Consider the following 23,004-nt stretch of genomic DNA (forward strand, 5'->3'; position numbering starts at 1 on the left):
GACGCTGTCTCTGGCTGAGACTACTGCGTTCATTCATAAACCCCCTGCTACGACGCTGTCTCTGGCTGAGACTGATGCGTTCATTCATAAACCCCCTGCTACGACGCTGCCTCGATATGCATGGAGCAGGCAACTTCCACCCACACAATGGGAGAAAGAGACACTGTGCTATCATGTGGCTATAAATAGTCCTAGACTGAGTGTGTATGAATGTGTGTGTGTCCATTTAGGTCTGTCACTGTGTGTGTGTGTGTGTGTGTGTGTGTGAGAGAAAGACAGTGAGTGTGCGATCAAAGTGGGGAGAATGTCTATGGGGCTATTCAGTGGACTGTCAAATAATTCAGCAGTGAAATGCTTTTAAAGCCATAAAGGGCTGATTTATTTCAGTCTGATGTGAGATTAACATCCGTGGCTGACAATACACCTTTCTTTCTCTCTCTCTGCAGCACTGTAAGGCTGTATTTATGTATGCGAGAGGGTCCACTTCCTGAGGCTAAGGTGTCACTTCCCAGAAAGAAAGAGAGAGGTGAGTGGTGGGTTGAGCGGGTCGGTCATTTCAGGGCCAACCCCAGTTAACCCCTTTATGGAAAATATCCCTCCACGGCTTTATAGGTTATTAGGCAGCATGGTGGGTACCACCAGGGGGTCCTACTCACTCAGGGACCCCATGTCCAGATGTGACACCGCTATCTGAGAGAGATTTGATGGGGATTCCTATCAGTCCCAGTCTGGGAGCGAAGGGTCATAAACCCTGCTGACATAAAGAGAGACCATTCAGCAGGGGAATGAAGTTGGGTGGGTGGGGGGGGGGGGTTCAGAGGGCAGTCTATGTCCTGAGAGGACCGCTTGTTCTACCGCTATTTGGATTCCCATGTGAGGGCCAGAGACAGTAATAGAAGAGGCCACTCGGCACTCGCTAGAGGAAGCTGCCGGGCAGGCAAAGTAGTGGCATTACAGCAGGACCGACCGTGGGCCAGGGCCAGATGAGGGCCAGCCCAGGGGCTGCTCTGAGGTCACAGGCTGGGGCTATCTCACCATCCATCCTTCCCTGTTGGTACACTGCTGCTATTCTTAGGGCTCCACCGCTGTCTGCTGGGCGCCCTCTCCCTTCACAAGCCTGTGGTTCTCAGCCTCCAGACCTGTAACTACTACTACTGTTGACCAGACCTGTAACTACTACTACTGTTGACCAGACCTGTAACTACTACTACTGTTGACCAGACCCGTAACTACTACTACTGTTGACCAGACCCGTAACTACAACTACTGTTGACCAGACCTGTAACTACTACTACTGTTGACCAGACCCGTAACTACTACTACTGTTGACCAGACCCGTAACTACAACTACTGTTGACCAGACCTGTAACTACTACTACTGTTGACCAGACCCGTAACTACTACTACTGTTGACCAGACCCGTAACTACTACTACTGTTGACCAGACCCGTAACTACTACTACTGTTGACCAGACCCGTAACTACTACTACTGTTGACCAGACCCGTAACTACTACTACTGTTGACCAGACCCGTAACTACTATTACTGTTGACCAGACCCGTAACTACTACTACTGTTGACCAGGCCCGTAACTACTACTACTGTTGACCAGACCCGTAACTACTACTACTGTTGACCAGACCCGTAACTACTACTACTGTTGACCAGACCCGTAACTACTACTACTGTTGACCAGACCCGTAACTACTACTACTGTTGACCAGACCCGGGCTATACTCGGCCTTGTCTTAGGACGGTAAGTTGGTGGTTGGAGACATCCCTCTAGTGGTGTGGGGGCTGTGCTTTGGCAAAGTGGGTGGGGTTATATTCTGCCTGTTTGGCCCTGTCCGGGGGTATCATCGGATGGGGCCACAGTGTCTTCTGATCCCTCCTGTCTCAGCCTCCAGTATTTATGCTGCAGTAGTTTATGTGTCGGGGGGCTAGGGTCAGTCTGTTACATCTGGAGTATTTCTCTTGTCTTATCCGGTGTCCTGTGTGAATTTAAATATGCTCTCTCTAATTCTCTCTTTCTCTCTTTCTTTCTTTCTCTCGGAGGACCTGAGCCCTAGGACCATGCCTCAGGACTACCTGGCATGATGACTCCTTGCTGTCCCCAGTCCACCTGGCCGTGCTGCTGCTCCAGTTTCAACTGTTCTGCCTGCGGCTATGGAACCCTGACCTGTTCACCGGACGTGCTACCTGTCCCCGACCTGCTGTTCTCAACTCTCTAGAGACAGCAGGAGGGGTAGAGATACTCTCAAAGATCGGCTATGAAAAAGCCAACTGACACTTACTCTTGAGTTGCTGACTTGTTGCACCCTCGACAACTACTATGATTATTATTATTTGACCATGCTGGTCATTTATGAACATTTTAACATCTTGACCATGTTCTGTTATAATATCCACCCGGCACAGCAAGAAGAGGACTGGCCACCCCTCATAGCCTGGTTCCTCTCTAGGTTTCTTCCTAGGTTTTGGCCTGTCAAGGCAGTTTTTCCTAGGGAGTTTTTCCTAGCCACCGTGCTTCTTTCACATGCATTGCTTGCTGTTTGGGGTTTTAGGCTGGGTTTCTGTACAGCACTTTGAGATATCAGCTGATGTACGAAGGGCTATATAAATACATTTGATTTTAACTACTACTACTGTTGACCAGACCTGTAACTACGACTACTGTTGACCAGACCTGTAACTACTACTACTGTTGACCAGACCTGTAACTCCTACTACTGTTGACCAGACCTGTAACTACTACTACTGTTGACCAGGCCTATAACTACTACTACTGTTGACCAGACCTATAACTACTACTACTGTTGACCAGACCTATAACTACTACTACTGTTGACCAGACCCGTAACTACTACTACTGTTGACCAGACCTGTAACTACTACTACTACTGTTGACCAGACCCGTAACTACTACTACTGTTGACCAGACCTGTAACTACTACTACTGTTGACCAGACCTGTAACTACTACTACTGTTGACCAGACCCGTAACTACTACTACTGTTGACCAGACCCGTAACTACTACTACTGTTGACCAGGCCTATAACTACTACTACTGTTGACCAGACCTATAACTACAGTATGTCTCTCTCTCTTTACAATACAAAACACACAGCTCTCCAGGCTCTGAGGCTAACAGAGACGAATGCCCCCACAGCTTCTCTTCTTTATTTCTCTCTCTTTATGTTTGAAATTCTAGCTTCTGATGTGTAGTAAGTACATCAACTCATCCATATTGTTTACCAGTCTAAGTTCATGTGTGATGACATTAGCTGCCTTTTTCAATTGATCCAAGGCTATGCCTGGTGGATGCTGAGTATTTCTCTTGAAAGCTGGTGGAAATTCCCTGCTTACTGCAGAGGGGGAAAAACAGAGACAAAGCTCTTACTAATGGCTCATGCTCACCATCCATGCCAGCCGCCTACATGTCTTGCTACTCACGATCATACACTCAATACTTCAATCATAGAGAAAGAGCAGATGGTTTTATGCGTCTTCAAAGTAGAAGTGACGACTGGGTTGCAAAATGTCTCACTCTGCAAAAATACATACACATTGTGCAATGCCCCAGCTCCCTATGAAAAACGCCTACAGCATATTTCAGAACACTTCAATCTACGCAAGACAAAAAACATGGGGAAAAAGCAGGAAAAGGCTGCTCCATGTTCTTTGTGAGTTAGCAGGGCTCTGGCTAGCTGTTAAACTACCATGCCAGAGAGCAGAGCAGGTGGTGTGAGCTTAGCGGCATGTAGCAGCTTTCCCTGGCCCCAGCCCTGCTGTAAACACACAGGGGATGCTCTGAGGGAACTGTTTAGGCATTAAATCAAACACACGACATATCTGACAAACAGTTTACTCGCTCGCTTGCATTCTTCTAACAAACCCACCATGCCTGTCCCGTTTTCAGCCCAAACTGCAACATTCCGTGAGTACAGTTTCCTGACACTGTTCTGAAATGTGGCGGGAAGCGTTACCGCCTGAAAGTAGAGGGAATCCATCATATTAACGGAATATTAATTCATTCCACAGTTCTGTTTGTGACACTCTACGCACACAAACACTATATGGATACAGTTCTACATCATACAGCTCAATGTGCTCTGCTCATTCTAAAGCATGGGCGACAGATGGATAGTGGATAAATAAATTCCCTCCAGACCACATTGTTTTCATGTTGCGTGCCATACATTCCTCTTGTGTTTAACAATCACTAATGTGCTTCCCACAGCTTTCTTGTGTGCCTCTAATGAGTCCGAGAATGACTGTGGCCCCTTAGAAAATGGTTGGAGTTCAAATACATGAATTCATCTCTATTTTCGATGGAACAGTGATCTTTTAGAGTTGAAATTGGTGTTTGAGTGAGAGGCAAACAATCGTATATTTGTAAAACATATCAAACATCTACTTACTTTTAACCTCTTTCTCAATGTAGGTGTTTTTTGACGCAATGCAACACTTCAGACAAAATGAGATCGCTGTGTGTGTGCTGATCAAATGATGTGTAACAGATGGATAACAGCAACTCATGGAACACATGCACGTGAGCGTGCAAACACACACACACAGACTCATCCAAAACATTGAGTAGATGTGACTCACACCGTCAAAGAATGACTGAACTTAACATTGTGTTCCTCTTGACGTGAGTAAACATAATGCAAGCAATCAGTCCATCTAAATAAATGTCGTCATTTACTCACTATTTGTCATTTCTTCCTAAGAAGTTCCCCAAAAAAACACACTGGAGTCTGAGGGCTGAGGATAGGAGCACGTAGAGAGACCTCTTCATGTGGTTTTATGAGAAACTGCCAGTGGACTGTGTCCCAGCAGCTCTGTAGTGATGGAAGTGAACGCTGTCAAGTTCTCATTAGGACGGACCCTTGGGCCTCCTCCAGACGCCCACAGTAATTGTCATTAGCAACACTCAGTCTGGAGATTGCCAGGCCAGGCCACTCACTCCATCCCAAATATGCAGATATGAAGAAAGAGAGAGAAGGAGCCAGGCCAAGCTAAGGCATCTAGCTGTTCCAAACACCCAACTCCCAACCAACCACAGCCTGAGCCCCAACCCCAGCCCTGGCCCCAACCTCCCCTCCTTGGGGTCCAGAGCAGAGCAAGGTAAGGGCACATTCGCCTCCGATTTGACTGTGCCTGCGTCACTGAGGCCCGACTCGACATGAGAGTGCCACAGAGCCTCACCTACATCATAGAACTCCCCTCCCCAGCCACAGTTTTCCTTATTGTTCTCTGCTAAGTAGAGCAGACCTGCTTGTCAATACCCCTCTGATGTAGTAGGGTTGACATACATTAAAGCGCAGACTGTGGCTCATGGGACGTTCACTACTAGCCTGACTCCAAAAACAGGTGGTCTGCAGAAAACAGAAAATGCATACAAAAAGGAAAGAGGAAAATCTGGGCCGCTGGCCGTAAACAAAGACCAGGCTGGCCTCGGAGGACACCAGATTGATGTGTATACCAGGCAAAGTATTCTTACTCTGGGCAAACAACCTCCTGATGAGGAACTGTAAAACAGCAATATGGGGACAGAAATACATGTAGTGCCACGCACAGGGAATGGTGGGATGCGTGGGAGGTGGTTGGCCACACCTCCAGACACAGCCAAGGTTTAGTGAGGCAGCGTGGACCCCACTAGTCAGTTCCCAGTCAGCTCTCCCAGTCAGTCCAGTAATGTGGAGTAATGGGGAGAGGAAGGGCCTGTGGCGGCAGAAGGCAGCCAGTGGTATGCAGTGGTGCGGCTGGTGCTGTGACTCAGTGATTAGCAGAGACTGACAGACGGCTGGGATGAGACAAGCCGACGCCACATCAAGGCCTGAGGTGACGTTAGACTGAGAGATGCTCATGTGGCCCACAGAGAGGATGGAAAAGAGGAGGGAGAGGGGGAGAGGAGGAGAGGAGGAATGAGAGGGGGGAGGATGTAAAACTCAGGGATGTGCTGTTTCTTTGTTTTGGTTGCTGTCTCGAGAAGGCTTATTGGTGAAGGCTACACTCCAAGAGATTCATCTTCTCTGATGTTTCTGACACGGTCAAAAGAAATGATCTTTCAAGAAGTTCACATACTGTTATACAACCAAATTACATTTTTCAACATGATTCCACACATACCTATGCTTCAGCACATCTTACACTATGTCACACCTTCAAATGCCTTTCTTGCTCCCTCTCTCTCCACATATGCTTACTATTTAGTACACTGATGTATCACAAGGTAGCACACCTATTTTATATTACTAAACTCTAAAAGGCTAAATTAATGCGTGCAGTTATCCCGATATTGCCCATTCACGATAACATTTCACAGATTAACAGGGGAAGACCACGGTCAAAGTGATGAATGAACGAAGGATGAGGAGGGAGGAGGAGATACCCATTTAATGATATTATAGAGTGACATCACAGCCCATTCACAGGAGAGACACTGGGTCATTGTGGCCAGTAGTAAAGTACTTCTCCTCATAGACAACCATTCTACCAACGTCTGCTCTGCATAAAATTAGACTGTGGCCCATTCAGGAGACTGGGCATCCAATGCCGATTGGGCACAACGGCAGCCTGGCATCATGGAGACATTGTTTAGGTAAACACTCTAATTACTATGGGCACAGCACCAAATACCAGGCACTGAAAAGTGCTCTTGATCTAACATCCTGGTTGGCCATTACTTGACTCAGCAAAGTGAAATGGACCTGAGCAAACATGTTTGTTCTGTTGGGTCCAGAAGCAGCAGCCCACATCAGAGGAGGCTGAATCGCCCCACCGCTGTTTGAACAGCTGCCAAGTGGCCAGGCGGGATCAAACATGGGCACATTTTGCATTTTATACCCCACTACTGAAGGAGCGCTGACACTGGCAAACCAGCCCTTAGCCGACACACGCTTATTCAAGCCACCATGCCCAGGAGGAAAAAACACCTCACCATGCCAACAGGCACCCACCCGGGGAGAGATGGGTCAAGCGTCTGGCTCCTGGCCCGTTGAGGGCCCTGGCTGGCTGTGTGTGGCTAGGGTGTGTGGTGGCATAAGGGGTTCTGAGTGCAGCCGCCCGGCCCAGTAGTGCAGCGTGCCAGTTAAGACAAGCAGCCGCGTCTTAATCAGATAAAAGGGAGACTGCGACCGAGAAGTCCTGTCTGCCGCACACATTCCTCTCAGTCAATTAACCCTGACCTGCAGACCTGACAAACAGAGAGAGCGGGATCTTAGAACATGCAGGGAGGACTCAGTCAGTACAGGACAGCACATGTCCTTATACAGGATACAGGATGGTAGGAGTAGTGTATATACAGTACTGTAAAGAAGCCATAAGCTACATTCTTTTGAAATCAGAAAAAGAGGCCGTTATTTTGCAATCTAACACCCTCCATCTTGAGAAGAAATCGGACTTATCTAAGCCTTGGCAGCTCCACTCCATAGCTTTCTAGTTTTGTTATGGCTACTTGATAAATGGGGTAATCAGCTACTGCACCATGCTCTACGTTATACTAGGCTTACAGTACATATCTAATTCAATATAGCAGCACTTTATTGCCAAGTGTTCACTTGCATGTGGAAAACTTTCACTTGTATTTCCCAATATATCATTGGCACTACTTTTTGGAATTCCAAAGAATCTGACTTGTGTGTGGGAATGAAGGATCTACTATGTCAGTACCACTACTGTAACTCAGGAACCTGCTTTGTGGAATATAAACAGCTTTGTTTTGGATCACCCCTAACCTCCACCACAGCCTGTAGGCACTTAAAAATAATTACCTCAGTGGGATAGAGTGAAAAAAGCTTCAGTAAACTGACACTCACTGCACCTTCACAAAGATAGAAAAATAAACAAGACAATGAGATGTACTCCAACCACTTAATCCTATTGTCTTGCTGTGTGTGTGTGTGTGTGTGTGTGTGTGTGTGTGTGTGTGTGTGTGTGTGTGTGTGTGTGTGTGTGTGTGTGTGTGTGTGTGTGTGTGTGTGTGTGTGTGTGTGTGTGTGTGTGTGTGTGTGTGTGTGTGTGTGTGTGTGTGTGTGTGTGTGTGTGTGTGTGCGTGCGTGCGTGCGTGCGTGCGTGCGTGCGTGCGTGCGTGTGTGTGTGTGTGTGTGTGTGTGTGTGTGTGTGCACATAGAGAGAAAAAGAGACAGAAAAAGGTTATACCTGTATCTTAGTGTAAATGTTACTAAGCAAATCCTCTGCCTAAGTATCATCACTGTATAGCTCACTTAACCCTTTCCACCATTCACAGACAAAGGGCTGTTCTAGTATAAACCAGCCACCGAGGAACATTGCAATTTCCTCTTTGGATCAGAAGGAGCAGGAAGGGTTCAGTTCATCAGTGGGCCATTGGTCTACTGTCCTATTTGCAGTGAGAGAAGCTAGCTACATGGAAACTGGGAAGGAGTAGACGGAATGTGTATGTCTGATGTAGAGAGTCTTGGCAGCTACAGCCTGACCCCAACACACATGGTCGGCAGAGGAAGAGGGAGCTAGCATTGCGAAATGGCTTTGCAAGATATCAGTATGTTTTGGCAACCCCACTGCAGCTGTCAGCAACTTTTTTATATGAGTGTGTTACCATTCCTGTGTGTTTGTGTGTCTGCGTGCGTGTGCGCGCACCTTCTGCAGGTGTAATCTGAATTAAAGTGGTGAACACATCACCAGTGCTTCACCTCAAGGAGTCATTACACGTTCTTCCTTTTTTTCAGCGTATCGGGTTACGGTGTAGTGTATGTATTATGTTTCCATGACGTCTCAAGCCTTTGCCACATTAACAGCTGGCACACTTCTGAAGCTAAACATTTGTCTGATTATTAGCCTGATGTTAGCTACTAAAGCACAGTCAGCCCTATCAATGAAGGAAGAAAGAGTGAAATCAGCCTGATTCTCTGTGTAAAAGAACAGAGTCACTTTGAGGGGAATTAAACCACACGGATCTAAATACAGACACAAACACTGTGTTGTGTGGGCTTGACTCCATGCCACAGCCCAGTGCAACCTGGCCTGGCCTTACGGGCAGCAGGCAGGATATCCAGCCCTTAGGCCTGCACACTCATCACCACCGTCTGCCTCTGGTTCTCTCTGGAGACGCCAGCTAAACCACTCAGCACAAGGACGAGATGAGAGGGGGAAAGGAGAGGGGGAATACTGATGACTGGGCGTGGTCTCCCATGCAGACAGAGCAGCATGCCTGATATGACACCCCCCCCTCCCTGTGCTGGGGCTGGGGCAACTCTGGGTGGCCAGGGAGGGAGACTGGGAGAGGCCGTTAGATAGGCTGTGATTGGGAGAGGAGATGGGACTGTGATAGTAGGTGCCCGGAGAGGCATGATCTCAGGATGAAAGAGAAGGCTTACTCTCTAGAGGGAAATCATTTGGACAGACATTTTTTTTTACTATTATACCAAAGGCATACACAACAGGCACAAGGCTACTGTAAACCTCCATAAATAATCATGTGTTCAAATTAACAAACTTTATGAATGAGGAAATGTGTCAACTGTCAAATTAAAACATATATTTTTAACACGCTTATGCACAATGTCACACTGATTGCTTTAGTCCTATGTTATTTATCATAGTTGAAGTCAGTGTTCATACAGGTAAAATAGTTCAATCATGTCTCCTCAGAAATTAACTCTTCATCCTCTGAAATATGATTGTCAGTCTAGTGCAGGGTTCAGCAGCAGCCTACAGTCTAGCCTTGTGATACAGAGCTTTAGACAGGTATAGACAGAATAGTCCCTGCATCATTTCTACCGAACATGAGATAGACTATTAAGAAATACAACTATGTAAACGGGGATATTATTCATTTTGTAGGTTAGGAGTAGGTTATAAACCAAGCATAATGTACTGTAGCCTAAATTGCATTAGAGTCATGTAAAACAAAAATACATGGATTTTCCCTTGACCATTATTTTATCCAACACAACTGTCTGGAACCACAAACATTTATCGAAACATGTTGTCTTGTTCGTGCATACACAACAATTATGGAGATGCGATAGGACACGGACATTATGTCCAGTTAGGCTACATGATGGCGTTATCATAGGGAAATACTTATCACCTCCACTGATACATGTTGCACTACATAGGATGGCATTTTGCCTTACAAAAGTTGACCCAAGTTTGAAATGCAAGCCGCTATGGGCCGGGTAATATGAAACATACGGAGCACAGGCTACTGTAATTACAATGTTATATTATGTCAAAGTTGAAAAGTTGATTTACTCACCGTCCATTCTTTCAGACTTTATGATGGTTAACGTCGGTTTCATATCGACAGCTGCCGTCATGATCATCAGATCAATTTGTTCGATAACGGGATGCTCTATTTTTGTCTCTCTCTCTAACACAATAGTTCCGAGACAATTTATAAAAAATGGTTTTATTCCCTTGCCGTCCAATAAAGTTATGATTTATTCAAAAACAATATTGCGTTTTTCTTATCCTCCCGCTTCAATTTATCTCCACCAACATTTCTCCAGTAGGCTACAAACTTCTCTCTCCGCTACTCTCTCACTCACTCACTCTCTCTCTCTCTCTCTCTCTCTCAATTCAATGGCTTTCTCACTCTCTCTCTCTCTCTCTCTCTCTCTCTCCTTCCCTCCCTCCCTCTATCTCCGTCAGGGCGTTTCTGTCGCTCTGACTGAGAAGCACGGAAAAGGTTGTTCCCTCTGTGGAGCCTAAATGTACGTCTTGACATCTGAAGGGGCGGCGTTTCGACCGCCAGTGCTCAAGTTCGTTTTGCATGGCCCGGTTCCCCGGTTGAGGAAAGTTCTCATTTTAGAACATTCCATTGGTCCTTAAGTGACATCTACACCCAACCGGAACACCAGGCGATGCAAAACGAACTCCACCAGTGATTCACAATTCAATTACGTTACGTTCTTGTCCACTGTCTTTCTGTGAGAAACAATGATCCACATGTTCCCGCAAATTAGTCAAATTCAGAGGCTGACAGTAGGTTATTTTGGACATCTGATTAGTTAGGCTACTTCTAGTATTTAGAGATTCGTTTTGTTTAGAGTTTTTACACACACCAATAGACCTACAGAAGTTTATCCATGTTCTATAATCCTAATGTCAAAGACTCCCCCATAACGCTACTTTTATGAAACATTATAGGAAGGTCTTCAATTAAAATGTTGAACAAATTACATAATTATGCAGATAGAGACCAAATACAGTGAGTCAATAACCCTATACAATTCGCATTGTTTATGAAACATTCTCACAGTCACCCTTAAGCACAAGTTAAAAGAAAGGTGTGGGAGGATTGTTAAACATCTGATAGACCAGCATACAGAGCAGTATACAAAGCATCCCAGGCTAAGGGTTCCGTCTGTGTCCAATTCCAAGGGTTCAAGCGTCCTCATAACTTGCAACCGGCCCTCATAAACACCTCCGATTATTTCCTGTTCACCTTGTACTGATCAATAAAAAACAAGCATGCCTATTTACAGAACTACCTCTCAGGCTTTAGAAAAGGGATGACGTCTTGGGAGAATGCACAGGATTTGATGCTGCTGAAACTTGAAACGCATCCAAAATCGCTCAGTAGACACAGAGTGCTCAAAATAACTGGATCAATCATCTCTTTATCGACACAAATAAAATTGGGGCCCCTGTCATCATGGCCATCACTGCTAATTTGATTTGTAAGTACTACTGTTTAATCTATAAGATCCTTTTTATATTTGAGTCTGTTTTTTAGGCTACTCTGATGAGGGACAATCAACGTGTCATTTTGGATATTGAATCAAGATTTAGTTACACCTCTTGTAGGAGAATGACTGAATATCTGAGCGAGAGAGAAGGAGTGCTGGTGCTCCACTTGAAACAATGACAACCACAAGGAAATTACCTGCCATGGCAACAGATTGTCATTGCAATTTTTTACATGCAGTTCGCTCTGCTTCTTTAGTGGAACCTAGTTATGTTGACAACAGTAGGAGGGTCTGTCCAAGACAATATTACTGGTAGAAGTAGACAGATAAAGTACAATAGTTTCATTGTGTGTGAGCTGTAGAATTAATGCCTCAAACAAACAATATAGTGACATAGGATTTAGCCAATGTATTCAGCATCCAATCTACACAGGTCTGCATACACAAAATAACATAGCTAGTTAAGTCAATATGGTCCATCCTAATTTGCAAGGCAATATGATTCTGTATGTACATAGCTATATCTCCAAATGGGATTGGGAGGTAGGGAAGCCAGGGGTATTGATCATGTATGGATTTTTAAATAGGGATCTTTCACCATCTCCATTAGCAAACCTGGATATGAGCCATAGTGGAAATGCCAGGCAGAGATGTTGTGTGGCCTCTGCGGTCTCACTGCTCCTCACAAGGGGCTGTCAAGGGGGTGGGTATGAGGGGAGCGGTGGTTTAAAGGTACCGCTTACTTCATTTCAGTCAGTCAGTCAGTCAGTCAGTCAGTCAGTCAGTCAGTCAGTCAGTCAGTCAGTCACTCTCCACTCTCTCCCTTTCACTGCCCTCTTTGTTTTGGCTTAATGAGCTCCTTGTATCTACTCTTAAAAGGACAGCCCAGGTCCTTTGTGCCTGAGGGCAGCCATTAAGACTAATAGTGTTGCTGACTAATATCTGGACCGGAGCTAGCTGAGTGGCCTTTTCAAGGCCACTTTTCATTATGCCCCCTCTCGTTCCGTTATAAGTAACATCCATGTGTTAATGGTGAACATTTAAAGTACGTATTAATCTATCTCTCTATCTATCTATGTACTTAATATCTTAGTTTGAAACTTACTAAGTTCTGGAAATAGGTCAAGTTGAATATAAACTTTTGTTTAATGTTTTGAGAGCTCAACAGACACATATAAGCGCAGGCAGAATTCTTTTTCGAGGGGATGTACCCATTTCAACTTGGTTAATAAACTCTGGTTTTCATTCAGTATTATATTTCTGACAGGCTAAACTCATTTCCATGAGCGTTACAACAGAGGGAATAAGAGCTGGGTCTCCCTTTACTAAAACCAATGGTTCAAAGAGAAACTCTGAGAGGAAATATTAAAGTTGATTTATTTATTACAAAAGCAAGTTACAGATGTAGGATCTGAATTTGCAGGATTGCAATGCAGGACATGTAAAACGTGCACAGTATTTGAGGATTAAAAAGGCTTTTGAAGTTTGTAATTTCAGACTTGTCCATTAATTATAATCCACATAATAATTCACATTTCCTGTTGCTGCAGGATTATTTTCCTGCTATAGCAAACTGTTTCAAATTAAGATACTACATCTGTAAGAACTGGGGCTGCTGTTGTTAACCACACAAACAGTTTCCTTGATACTACCACGTCAAGTTAGTCACTAGTCATTGTACTGTAATTTATACATTGTACAGTTACAGGAAGAATGGTTATGGGAATGAAAAGGTCTCTCTATGTCATTGTAAGTGTAAGTGACAGTCCTCCCAATGAGACTGAGCAGCACCACCGTCATGTCCCACAGATAAGGCAACATGTGCACTTGGGTTTCAATGTCTCGCTTCTTCACCTGGCAAATGCTGTTGCCATGGTTTTGACAGTTAGGGGTTCATGCAATAGCATTGCATTTTAGCACCCATAGCTAAAGCAAAGCTGCTCCTCGGGCACATCTGTGATGGCTGACTGCCTCTCTTTAATCCAGACATGTAACTGGTGCACCTGCTGCTGCTACCAGAGGTTAAATGACAGCTAGCTAGCTGAAAGGACCTGCTGCTGCTACCAGGGGTTAACTGACAGATAGCTAGCTGAAAGGACCTGCTGCTGCTACCAGGGGTTAACTGACAGCTAGCTAGCTGAAAGGACCTGCTGCTGCTACCAGGGGTTAACTGACAGCTAGCTAGCTGAAAGTTTAACCTATGACCTATACTATATCCTGGGGATTGAAGCTCACCTTCTTTTGACATCGGTCCCTCTCTTTAAGTTTTGGGTGTCATTCCTTGATTACATCATGATGACATGCCTCCCCCTGGTTTTAGATATGATTAGATTTACAAGGATGTATTACAGTATGCTTTGCTTAGAAACAATGGCTAGGCTGGGGAATTGTTGGCGAGCTGTTGTTTCTTTATGTGCCTTAAAATGCAACACGTTGACATGTTTGTATTTTTGCTACAGTATGAAACCCAGACACTAGGGTTTGGAGGTAGTGGAGAAGCGTACTGAAATGAAAAATATTATTCTGTTACCACCAGCCAATGGGTATGGCATTACTGGATTGGCATCCCTGTTCTTAGGTACCACTTAGCGAGTTATTGACTCATTCACACACACACACACACACACACACACACACACACACACACACACACACACACACACACACACACACACACACACACACACACACACACACACACACACACACACACACACACACACACACACTAATGACACAGTGGGATTCTTGTTGGCCCTTGTCTCTTAGCCGTCTGAGGATGCCACAGGCTGGATGCAGTCCTGCTGAGATCGCAGGCATCCAGTAGGGACAGAACCACAGGCTGTGTGTTTGTGTGTGCATTTGTGCGTGTGTGCGTGGTGATTGACCGTATGTATGTTTGAGTGAGTATGGGGGGGGGGGTTTGTTCTGGGCCTGCCTGAACATAAGTTCGGCTCTTTCTGAACAATTAGCTTCGATAAAAAGGACATCTCTTCCTCCATTAGCGCCACCACGTGCCCTCCATCCCTCCATCGTGCAGATAATTCAATCCCCCCCAGGCCTTCCTCCTGCTCTCTCACAGTTAGAGAGAGAGCTCACTGATAAAGCTCCACCACCCCCTGCAGCTAAAGGAAAGCCCCTCATCTCCTCAGCTACACTACAGCCTGTTTTTTAGAAGCTTGTCTTCATTACAATATTGTGTTAAAATCATTAGCTGGATTGATTGGTTGACTATAAAAGCTCACTCTATTCCAAATGTGATATGATTATGATACCATTATGATTATAACAATGACATAGTCATTACCTGTTATCGACACCGATGCATTGTTCAGTCCTGACACACTCATAAGGGTGTAATGACAGTATGTATTACTAAGCCACACAATAGCATTTTTACAATAGAGATCTTTACCCATATTTTCCACCTTTCCAATGAGTTGGCATTCGTTGCATCACCGCTCCCAGTGATTGTACTATATGTCCTTGAAGACTGAATGTTCTGTATATGTAGTCACTGGTTAGTCACTGTAGAGGAACTGACCCCACTTACCTTTCCCAGGACTGGTCATTGCCACAACATACAGAGGCTCTCTAGAGAACCATTTTTAAGTATGCCTGATGGTATTATCAGCTATCACTACAAACAAAGCCAATGTCACTACTACAACCACTCGCAAAAACATAGCCTAGCGAAGTGGGGCTGCGCTGTGACCCTCTGCTCCAGAGTTGTCTCTCTTTTTTCCATTCTCCCCTCATTTTGTTTTATTGTCGGGGGAAGTGTGTGCCGGCCTGATTAGCATTGCTGTTTCCTCCTTTCCCATAACCTCCAGACCCCCGCAGGCTGCCTGTTTACTCGTAGAAAAGACGTGCCCCTCATCATAGGCGACCCCCCCCCACAATCTCTCCCCCTCCCCTCATTTGCTCTCCTCCTCCCTCCCTCTCTCCCACCACCCCCAGCCCCAGCCCTGGCCCTGTGACTCCACCCCTCTATCCCCCCCTTTCCTCCCTCCTCCCTACTATCCAGCTGTTAAATCACATCAATTAAAACCTAGGCCAATGGTCCCTGGGTTCCATATCACAGCTGTGTGTTCTAAATGGGAGTGTATGTTTAAATCTACAGTGAGATCATAGGTGCCTGGAGGTGGATGTGTGTGGAAGTGGGCTTTTTACTGAATGGGAGGATACAGTAATACAATACATGCCAGAAAACTGGTGTGAATTTAATGAATTAATATGTGTGGTGTGAGCGACTACTGGAAGTAAAGTGTGTGTGTTTGTGTGTGTTTGTTTGTGTGTGCATTTCTGGGTTTCAGTGAGACTGTGCAGCACACACACCATGGATCTCTAAGTGGGCATTTATGATCAGACCCAGTGGTGTGAGAGTGGCCAGGTTTCTGGAAGAGGAGAAGAGCGGAGCATAGAGTGGAAAGGAGATGGATGGAAAAGAGAGGAGAGTGGGGGGGTATTGTAAACAGTGCTATGGCATGGCGGATGTCAGGAAGCTGTGTGTGACAGTGGGCTCAGGGCCAAACATGCAAAGGCCCTTCAACATACAACATCCCTTCACCACATCTGCTCTCAGCTCTCTCTCACAGTTACTGTAACAGCACGCTATAAATCCAAAGTCCAACAAAGTCATCTCATGTAAACTAAAAGGGTGTTACAGTACTGAATGAGGAAGTCAGTCTTTCAAACTTTGAGTTGTGTTCCTCAATTAAAAGTAGAGAACATTTTCATTACTGGCCCCAGTACTCAGTGCACATGTGCTGATATTATGTAGCAGTCATCTCCGTGAAAGGTAACCAGGGCAGTTTGTATTGGCCATACACATAGTGAAACAGAAAGAGGTTCTTCACAATTTGTATACTGTATTGGACATTCTAGGTGGATACTGACACACAGACAGTCACTTTCCATAATGTTAGCCTGACTCAACAGCAGTTGAGGTGATATGTGTTTAATTGCATTGGTTCCATGAAAGGAAAAATGTAATGCGTGTTCATTAGCAGAAATATGGCATTGATTAATCGTGCGCTGTGACTTGGGCTGTAAAATATGAAAGGGAAGCACACACAAATGTGTTCAAAGCTAAGCAAGGTGCAGGAGTGGCCTCATAAGCGGGCCAAGCTTACACACATGGTAAAGTGTGGCTTCAGGAAAGAAAGAGCACATCTGCTGGTGGCACAGTCAGCCAAAAAAGACTTCTTCACGTCTATCCTTACTAGTTGATTTTCTCAGTAGGTTATTGAGATGACCTCAAACGACTCTCGTTAAGAAGTCAAAATATTTTAGTTTGAGAAACATATGGGTCAGATCAATGGTTTCAGGCAGTGGAGTGTGTCAAGGGTTACTGACCTGGTTTGGAGATTTCAGCTCCATATCCTGGGAAGCTACACAACAACATGCAAATGACACTCAGTGGGGTCACTAAATAACTATAATTATGTCTACAGGTGGTTGCATTGCGCGGACGAATGAACGGCAGTGGTTTGCATGATCACCATCACGATGGAGAGGAGGTCAACTGGAGGTCATTTTTTTCCACTTGATAATGTTTATGTCAACGGTTTAGCGTAGGAAGCACTGGAGCCTCCTAAGGAGTGTGTCTCCAGCAACAAACATCAGCAAGTCCCATCAGATCCAGCCCTGACCCAATCCCCCTGAGGGGAACCAGAGGCTTGGGAAAAATACGGCCGCCCTTTGGCCCTCCTGCCTCCCGTGCCCCTGCATCTAGCCTGGGTGGAGATGGAAGAAAGCTGGTGCCCGGCCTAAGCAACCCCCCTCCCCAACCCCCCCCACCCCATGGCGTGTGTCCCAGTCCCCTGAATAAATCACTCTTAAGAACGAGGGAGGCCAGAGTCAAACAGAGACAACGCACTGGGAGGAATGTTCCAGTTTAAAATAATCGGTAGAAAAAAAAGAGTGCAGGACGAGACATGCGGGGCATGTGGCGGTCCCCAGAGGAGGAGGCATCTGGTAAAGGCCCTGGGGTCAACGTCACCATGGTCCCCAGGGAGGAGGAGACCCACAGGGGGCCCCGGGCTGCTCAACCGGCCACTGTGCATGCAGCACTCTGGAGCAAGACGGACTGCCTGGACTGGTGTGTGTGTGCGTGTGTGTGTGTGTCCATGTAAGATGTGGGGATGGGGAGGTGGGTGCCTGTGTGTGAGTCACAGTTCATTTACCACGCCCCTCCACACAATGTCCTTTGTTTCCAGTGAACACATCATTCACAATGAACAATATATTTCACCCCCAATCTCATTTCCGTTATTACCCCAATCTAGTTTCCCTTTATATGTGTTCCTTTGTGAAATTTAAAAGGCATATTTTACTTTGCTTGGTTCATTTACTGTTTTAAGTGAGGTGACATGAACAAACAGGCAAAAAAACTGTGTTCTGTAGGATTTGGTCTTAGTCAGAGGCTTACTTTGGCTCCTACCTGTGGATGTGAGGTCGTGTCCGTTGGGGACTTCCTGCAGGGTGACATCCTGGGGGTAGAGGGGTCTGGATGGGGGGTAGTGCTGCTGCTGTTGGGGGTGAACCACCATACCAGGGAGCTGGGTCAGTGGTCCCATAGCCACCCCTCCACTCCGCCTCTGTAAAGGCAACACACAGCAGGGGGGTTAACTCACTGGGCCTGGACATAATCTAGGGCTGGGCGATATTGCCAAAGTATAATATCACAATATGTTTCTTATTTTTGATGATATGGAGGTATTTGGTGGTATTTTATGTTTCTGAATAATATACGTTTTAAATCTGTTTTATGAGTAGTGCATAACCCGAGGATGGCAACAAATGAATTATAAGTGGTTTTAATGGGCTTTCTCCATTCCAATTGTTTTATACTCAGCCAAACTAGGACAAAACTGACATTGAAGTACTCAAATTCTTAGAATTTTTCATTTATGTAGCAGTGTACTAAATCACCTTTTTAGATGGTATTATAAAAATCCATACCAGTATACCTTAAAAGACGATGTATCGCCCAGCCCTAACCTGGTTCCTACAGCAACAGCAAGGCACAAATGCAGTATACAGTATCTCAACCTCACATCTTGTTTACTTTCAAACTGTGTTTACTTGCTGTACGTAATGTGATACAACAGTTTACTGACTTACTGCGAGAACGTAAACGAGCTTGATTGTAAGGGGAGAAGAGACCAAGCTAGAGTTTTAAAAACACTATTTTGGAGTGGAGCTGGTTTTGTTTTATGCTTTCCGTACAGATACAATGAAGGCTAAATTTGATTCAATAGGTTTATCTTTGTTTCATCCTGTTGATCACATGTGAGATTGGACTGAGGGGAGGTCCAAAGTGAATGAGTAGTTGGGGGGAGGACCAGATATGAATACTGTATGCATGTGGATACACGATATATCAGGTGAGTAGATAACGGTCAGGACTATTCTGAGAAAAACATCCATTGACTCAAAATCACACTAAGCAACCACATGGAACATGATGCAGTTCTGATGCAGTACTTCAGGATATGGGTGTTCACACTCTGAAAGTGACATTTGATGCATACCTGGCAGGGATGTGATGACCAGTAGCAAGAAGCATAGGAGCCTCTCCAGTATCAGTTTCCATCTATCACCTCACCATAGGGACAATAGTGGTGGCTCCTGTAACCTCACCACTAAACTGACTACTGCCTGGTTGGTCTTCACTACAGGCCTGGCTAGGAGCAGAGATCTCAGATCAGGGTACCTGACTGACTGCCCATCTGATAAGGACTCTTGTTAAAGCGATGCTGGGTTTATCAGTAGGCTGTCAGCTTTACAGCCAGCTAATAGTGAGTGAGAGGGGACTAGGGAGCCTAATCTAGGGAAGTCTCTAGGGGGTACGTGGGCCGATGACGGCACTATCAGTTCAGTCTGGCAGGGAGAGGGGAGTGATAGCCAGCGGAAGCGGGGCAGTCGTATCGGCACTGTAAAGCACAGGAGGTTGGGGCACCTTAATTTGGGAGGATGGGCTCGTGGTAACGGCTGGAGCGGAATAAGTGGAATGGTATGAAATACATCGAACACACTGTTTCCATTTGTTTGATGCTATTCCATTTGCTCTGTTGTAGCCATTATTATGAGCCGTCCTCCAAAATATTGGAGGTCCGGCAAAAGTAGGTTGCTTGGAGTTCTCTATTCCTTTTGTGGATGAACCTTTGAGGTCACACATCTGATTTATAAAAGTAGGAGAGTCAGGGGCAATTCAACTACAGCATCTTCCACAGTTATTCCTTTTTTAAAAACCTTTATTTACCTAGGCAAGTCAGTTAAGAACAAATTCTTATTTTCAATGACGGCCTAGGAACAGTGGGTTAACTGCCTTGTTACAGGACATGGTCACAAAACATGGAAACCTCTGCCATTTCTTTCACATAAACACCCTCTTTGCATCCAGAATAACATGGAAAATTACCAAGGAAGAGGGCAGTGGAATCAGAGGCCTTTTCTCTACTAATACATGTCAATTCGTAGGAAAAGCAGTGGCAACCCATGTTCACCTTTCGAACACGTCTGGCCTCGGGTACAGTAATCTCAATTTCAAAGGCAAGCAGAACCACCTGAGCCAATTAGGGGCGAGGGAGCTTTATCCCTCCATGTTTTGTACCAGAGCCAGGTTGGGTTGATATTTGCATGTGACCTCGTCCTCTTTGTCTAACGGGGCTGCATTCTGCATACAAATGGCAACATTTCTGTCAACGCTTGTCAACCTTCACCTTTCAGAGCTCAAATGACAGGAATCCCAATGTCCCTGATTCCTGTGATCTGACAGGCTGTATTCATATGGTCCTTTCATTTGGATGGTGTTAAAAAGACTGTTTACAAATAGCCTGCTCTATAGCACATCAAGATGGTATTACGTGGAAAAGTGTTGTGTTGTTCTGTGGGGCTGCTCTGCATGGCTCTAAATAGACTCAGTGATGGTTAGTCCCACACTTTAAGATATTTACTGCCGACATGGTTAGGAGGTAATAATTGTTTTGTAGAGCAGGTTGTGCAATCCAGAGGTGATTGAAACTATAGTTTTGACACCTTGGTCTTTGACTTTTTGCATCTTTTATTCCACCTCAGCCTCCCAAGACAATGTCTACCTTATACTCACCTCTGGTCTATAGTGGTCTAGAATGAAGAACTCATAGTGGAATTTTTTTTACGACAAATAGTGTCAATGTTTTCTAGTAAATCTAACAACACCCCAGTGTTGAACTAAGTTGACATGGACAGTCAGTATTGCGGTAGCTAGGTTGATGGAATCCAGAGGTACTGTGCTAACACACTCTGCCTACACTGTGGCGTGTGTTAGGTAGCTAGCCCATCCACAGGCTGTAACAGCAGTGTGATTTATGGTGGTCGGGGTCTTACCATCGCGCCCAGACGGTCACAGGGGTGAAGGGTCGGGTAGGAGGAAACTGGATCCATGTAGTAACTCATCCTGGGGTTTGGATGGAGCAGCAGGCCTGTGGAAGGGATCAGCATACAAACAGCCGGGCGGGGCCCCTATCAATCACACACTGTTTACACTGTGTTTGTGTGTGACTACAATAACCTGCCACCACAGGTCAACATAGAGTGGCACCACCCCACACTACTCTGTGTAACATCTAATGCAGACATCCCAAACAACATTGTTAGAATTCTTCCTTTTTGCAATGTTGCCTTTAAATGACATAATCACTTGATGGAAAAGGGTTTAGAAATAGAGGATCTTCAATGAACAAGAACTTCCCCCTCAAATTTAAAATTTGCACGGACAACAATGCAATAACAGATACTAAATTCTAGCCTACAACATTCCAGTCAAAATTATAATGAATTCAGTTGCTATTGTCTTTCCATATTTGGACATTTACATTAGGCCGATTTTTTCAATATTCAGAATTGAACATGTTTAGTCACACTATCTCCAGTGTTGATAGGTGATCACTTAACTGACTTGCCTAGTTAACTAAAGGTTACATTTGCCTGATGTTCCACCCCTCCTTTCCTCCTTGTCCCCTCTCTCTCCCCCTCCCTCCCACTCTCCTTGCTTCCCTTCCACTCACTTTGGGCATCTCTTTATCAAGTGTTTACTAGCAGCAACATCCACAGACAGGGGGAGCAGAAACCCAGCTGAGAGGAGAGCGTTTCCAGGGGAGCTGACTACGTGGGCAGGGACAAGTAGCCTAGCATGTAGACCTTATTTAGCACACATAACAAAGACTTCATAATTTGCAAGTGATAACTAGTGTAATTGACTACTAAGACAAAAATAGGTTATCTGTCTATCATAAAATTACATTAGGACACAAATACTTTGCAGTTCATTGTGAGGTACTACATTTTTGTAAATATATTTTCGAAAAAACAATTGTCTTAATATTAAAAATAAATATAATTTGTCTTTACGTCTGTATTTGGAAATATAAACATGTTTTCCAAATGACTGGGTCAGTGGCCAATGGCACAGCAGAGAATCCAAACAGAGACGCACGTGATAATGCTATTACATATGAATGCACATATACCAAAAATATTATTAAGCTGTAATATTTTTCTTGTAACTATTTTGATGTACGTTTGAAGAAAGAAAAACGAGGTCTTCTCCGTTTCATTCAAAATGCAACAGATTGTACGGTTCATGCACGCTCCAACAGCATTCCTCACGGGAAGCGCAACAGCACTTCAAAGCGAGCTTTACAACACGACACATCAAATTCCTATTTTTTCACCTATTTATATGTAAACAATATTATTTTCTACCAACATATATCTACTGGATTTGTAAAATTGGTAAGAGTATATAACCTTACCGTGTGTTGTGAGTGAAACTTCTTGCAGGCTGGTTGAGTGGTGCGCTCTGCACGCTACTTGGCTGTGACAGTTCAGCGATAGACAATGCACTGATGTTGTACCTGGGCTTGCCGTGAGTCCAAGGAGGAAGGACAATGCACTTGCCGGATTTAAGTCCCACCCTCGAATCCTACCGAGACCCACTCAAAATCCTTTTGGGGTTTTCCATACATTCGCTAAGTAACCGAACTGCTGTTATCCAAATAGAAAAACGTCTAATTTTTTCGTGATGCATCTGGGTTTTCATCATCAATCCTATACAGGTTTGTCAATCGTGGACTTCACAAGTCAACTTGTATTCTTACTACCAAGCCAATGATATGATCAGCTCGGTTGGTTTTGCAGGTGTAGTTGGAACTTGGAATTATGAAATACATTTTTATTTCCAGTTTAGGTTGTCATAAGTAGGATGAGGAGACAGGAACATACCAAAGCAAGAGTTAAAGGGAAGCACACTGAGCTAAAAATGGTGACAATGG

The 23,004-nt window shown here is 44.9% G+C and overlaps 1 protein-coding gene across 4 annotated transcripts in view; it reads right to left on the reverse strand.

The window, feature by feature from the left end:
• Nucleotides 1-22,609, reverse strand: part of LOC106612966 (protein c-ets-1-B) — a 42,756-nt gene extending 20,147 nt beyond the window's left edge. The window contains exons 1-3 of one of the 4 annotated variants that reach the window (XM_014214708.2): nucleotides 22,486-22,609; nucleotides 21,059-21,153; nucleotides 18,117-18,285 (exon numbers count right to left, since the gene is read on the reverse strand). In XM_014214708.2, the coding sequence (XP_014070183.1) occupies nucleotides 18,117-18,285; nucleotides 21,059-21,127 (238 nt within the window). In that variant the 5' untranslated portion in view covers nucleotides 21,128-21,153; nucleotides 22,486-22,609. Of the gene's footprint in view, nucleotides 1-10,248; nucleotides 10,682-18,116; nucleotides 18,286-21,058; nucleotides 21,154-22,485 lie in introns of those variants that run through there. The other 3 variants (XM_014214707.2, XM_014214705.2, XM_014214709.2) reach the window with 3 other exon arrangements.
• Between the last annotated feature and the right edge of the window lie 395 nt (nucleotides 22,610-23,004).

This window comes from Salmo salar, chromosome ssa09, assembly GCF_905237065.1.
Source record: "Salmo salar chromosome ssa09, Ssal_v3.1, whole genome shotgun sequence".
Classification (NCBI taxonomy): Eukaryota; Metazoa; Chordata; class Actinopteri; order Salmoniformes; family Salmonidae; genus Salmo; species Salmo salar.